Source organism: Lycorma delicatula, chromosome 3 (assembly GCF_047948215.1).
Source record: "Lycorma delicatula isolate Av1 chromosome 3, ASM4794821v1, whole genome shotgun sequence".
Classification (NCBI taxonomy): Eukaryota; Metazoa; Arthropoda; class Insecta; order Hemiptera; family Fulgoridae; genus Lycorma; species Lycorma delicatula.
Window position 1 is genome coordinate 20028925 of NC_134457.1, and position 1894 is coordinate 20030818.

Sequence of the window (1894 nt, forward strand, 5' to 3'; positions counted from 1 at the left end):
TTGTCTTATAAAAACACAACAATGTTTAGAAACACAAACAGTGTTTAAAAACACAACAATTGTTGTTAACAATGATAACAATGTTCAGTTGTAAATATATTATGAAAAGATGTAAAGGTATATATATTAGTCATATATCAATCCAAACATTGGCATTAATCAGTAATTCATTCAGTATATCTTCTTCTAGGCAATTGTTTACAGCTATAAAGGCCTTTATAGCTGCCAACTTTCCTCCACTCCAGACATCCACTGCTTTGGAGGTCATTCACATTTCCTCCTCTCTCCTGGAATCCATTCCAGCATCTTCCTAGGCCATCTATACTCCTCCATTCTCCAAAATTGCCCATTCTGTAGTCTTCTTCCCTCCAAAACATCAATCATTGTTCTGGTTGCCCCAATTCTTCTTCTGATCTCCTCATTTCTAACGCACTGCATTCTAGAAACTCCACAACTTCTGCACAGCACAGCCAACAACCTTCCCTCATCTTTTTTTCTAATTTCCCAAACTTCTGATCCATACAATAAAATCCACTCTTGTACTGCCTTTACTTTGTTGCTTTTCGTATCCCTAGACCACCACAAAGAATTGCACTTCTGGATAGCCATCTGTCCCAAAGCTATACAATGATTTATATCTTCTACACTATTTCCTTCCTGTGACAATATAGAGCCAAGATACTTAAAGTCCTTTTGCACCAGCCACTTCAACTTACTAAAATTTATATTCAAACCCCACTTAATAAAGGTCTCTGTAAATTTTCTTATCATTTAGCTAATATCAAATCAATCTGATGATACAATGACCTGCTGTTCATCTGCAAACAATAACATAAATATACTCACCATCCACCTCCTCTCCCATCCTTCTACATTTTTTCCACCATTCTTCCAATCCCTTATCCAAGTAAAGCTTAAACAGAGTAGAAGAAAAGCAGCAACCTTGATGTAAACCTTTTTTAACTTTAAAAACTTTGACAGATGTTTTCCCACCTTAACAGTGCTTACTTGAGGTGTATGTAGATCATAAGTTGCTCTTACTTACGTTGGATACAAAACCTAAATAACTTCGAAGAGGTGTATATCAAGAGATACAGATAGTGCTAATGAACACTATCTATATTCTTTCTTTACATTTTCATATATATTCAAACAATATTTCTGTTTAAAAGGATTGATTATATTGTTACCAAAAATTTAGTAAATGTTAATTTTAAAAAAACTTAATTTTTTTTACACCAGAGTAGGCATTTCTGCCATTATTCCTCACAGACCAATATACAGGTGCCACATTAATATGGCTCTTGTCAGTTACCATAGATAAAGTTGTCAGACATATAAATACATGATCGGCTGTCATTTCTTCTTCATTGCATAGGATGCACTGTGAAGTCTCAGCTACTCTTATTCTGTTTAGATAGTGTCACAAATAATCATGTCCAGTGGCTAGCCTAAAACATGTCACTGCTACAACTCTAGGTAAAGTCACTGGTGGTAGTTTTTTAGGGTTGAGCATTGACACTCGCCATTTGTCATCACAATCTCTAAAATTTGCTAGTCTTGCTCTCTCCTTGATACTACTGCAGACCATTTGTTTCACACTACACAATGAAATAGGCAGGCTGGGCTGTGGTTGGCATGCAGCCACCCACACAAGACAATCTGCTTGTTCCATAGATACCGCAATGGTCAGGAATCTATTGCATCACAAGCCCATCTACGATTTTACTGACGATGACCATGTTTTTTCAGCATGCAAGGATTCCATAAGTAGATAGACTAGAGACAATCGCAAGCAGTGCTACCTTCGAAATCAAAAGCAGCTCTATTTTTTTTCCGGCAGCATCCATCATTTTTTCCAAAGCCAGTATAATAGCAATAACCTTTTTATCAA

The 1894-nt window shown here is 36.2% G+C and overlaps 1 protein-coding gene across 1 annotated transcript; it reads right to left on the reverse strand.

Annotated features, from left to right (window-relative positions):
• Positions 1 to 264: 264 nt before the first annotated feature.
• LOC142320811 (uncharacterized) lies at positions 265 to 771 on the reverse strand. Its single transcript, XM_075358790.1, has one exon. It carries the CDS (start codon positions 769 to 771, stop codon positions 265 to 267), a length of 507 nt encoding a protein of 168 aa, XP_075214905.1.
• Between the last annotated feature and the right edge of the window lie 1123 nt (positions 772 to 1894).

What these genes read in the sequence shown, in the direction of transcription:
- LOC142320811 (XM_075358790.1), bottom strand. Translation starts at nt 771, where the DNA reads ATGATAAGAAAATTTACAGAGACCTTTATTAAGTGGGGTTTGAATATA.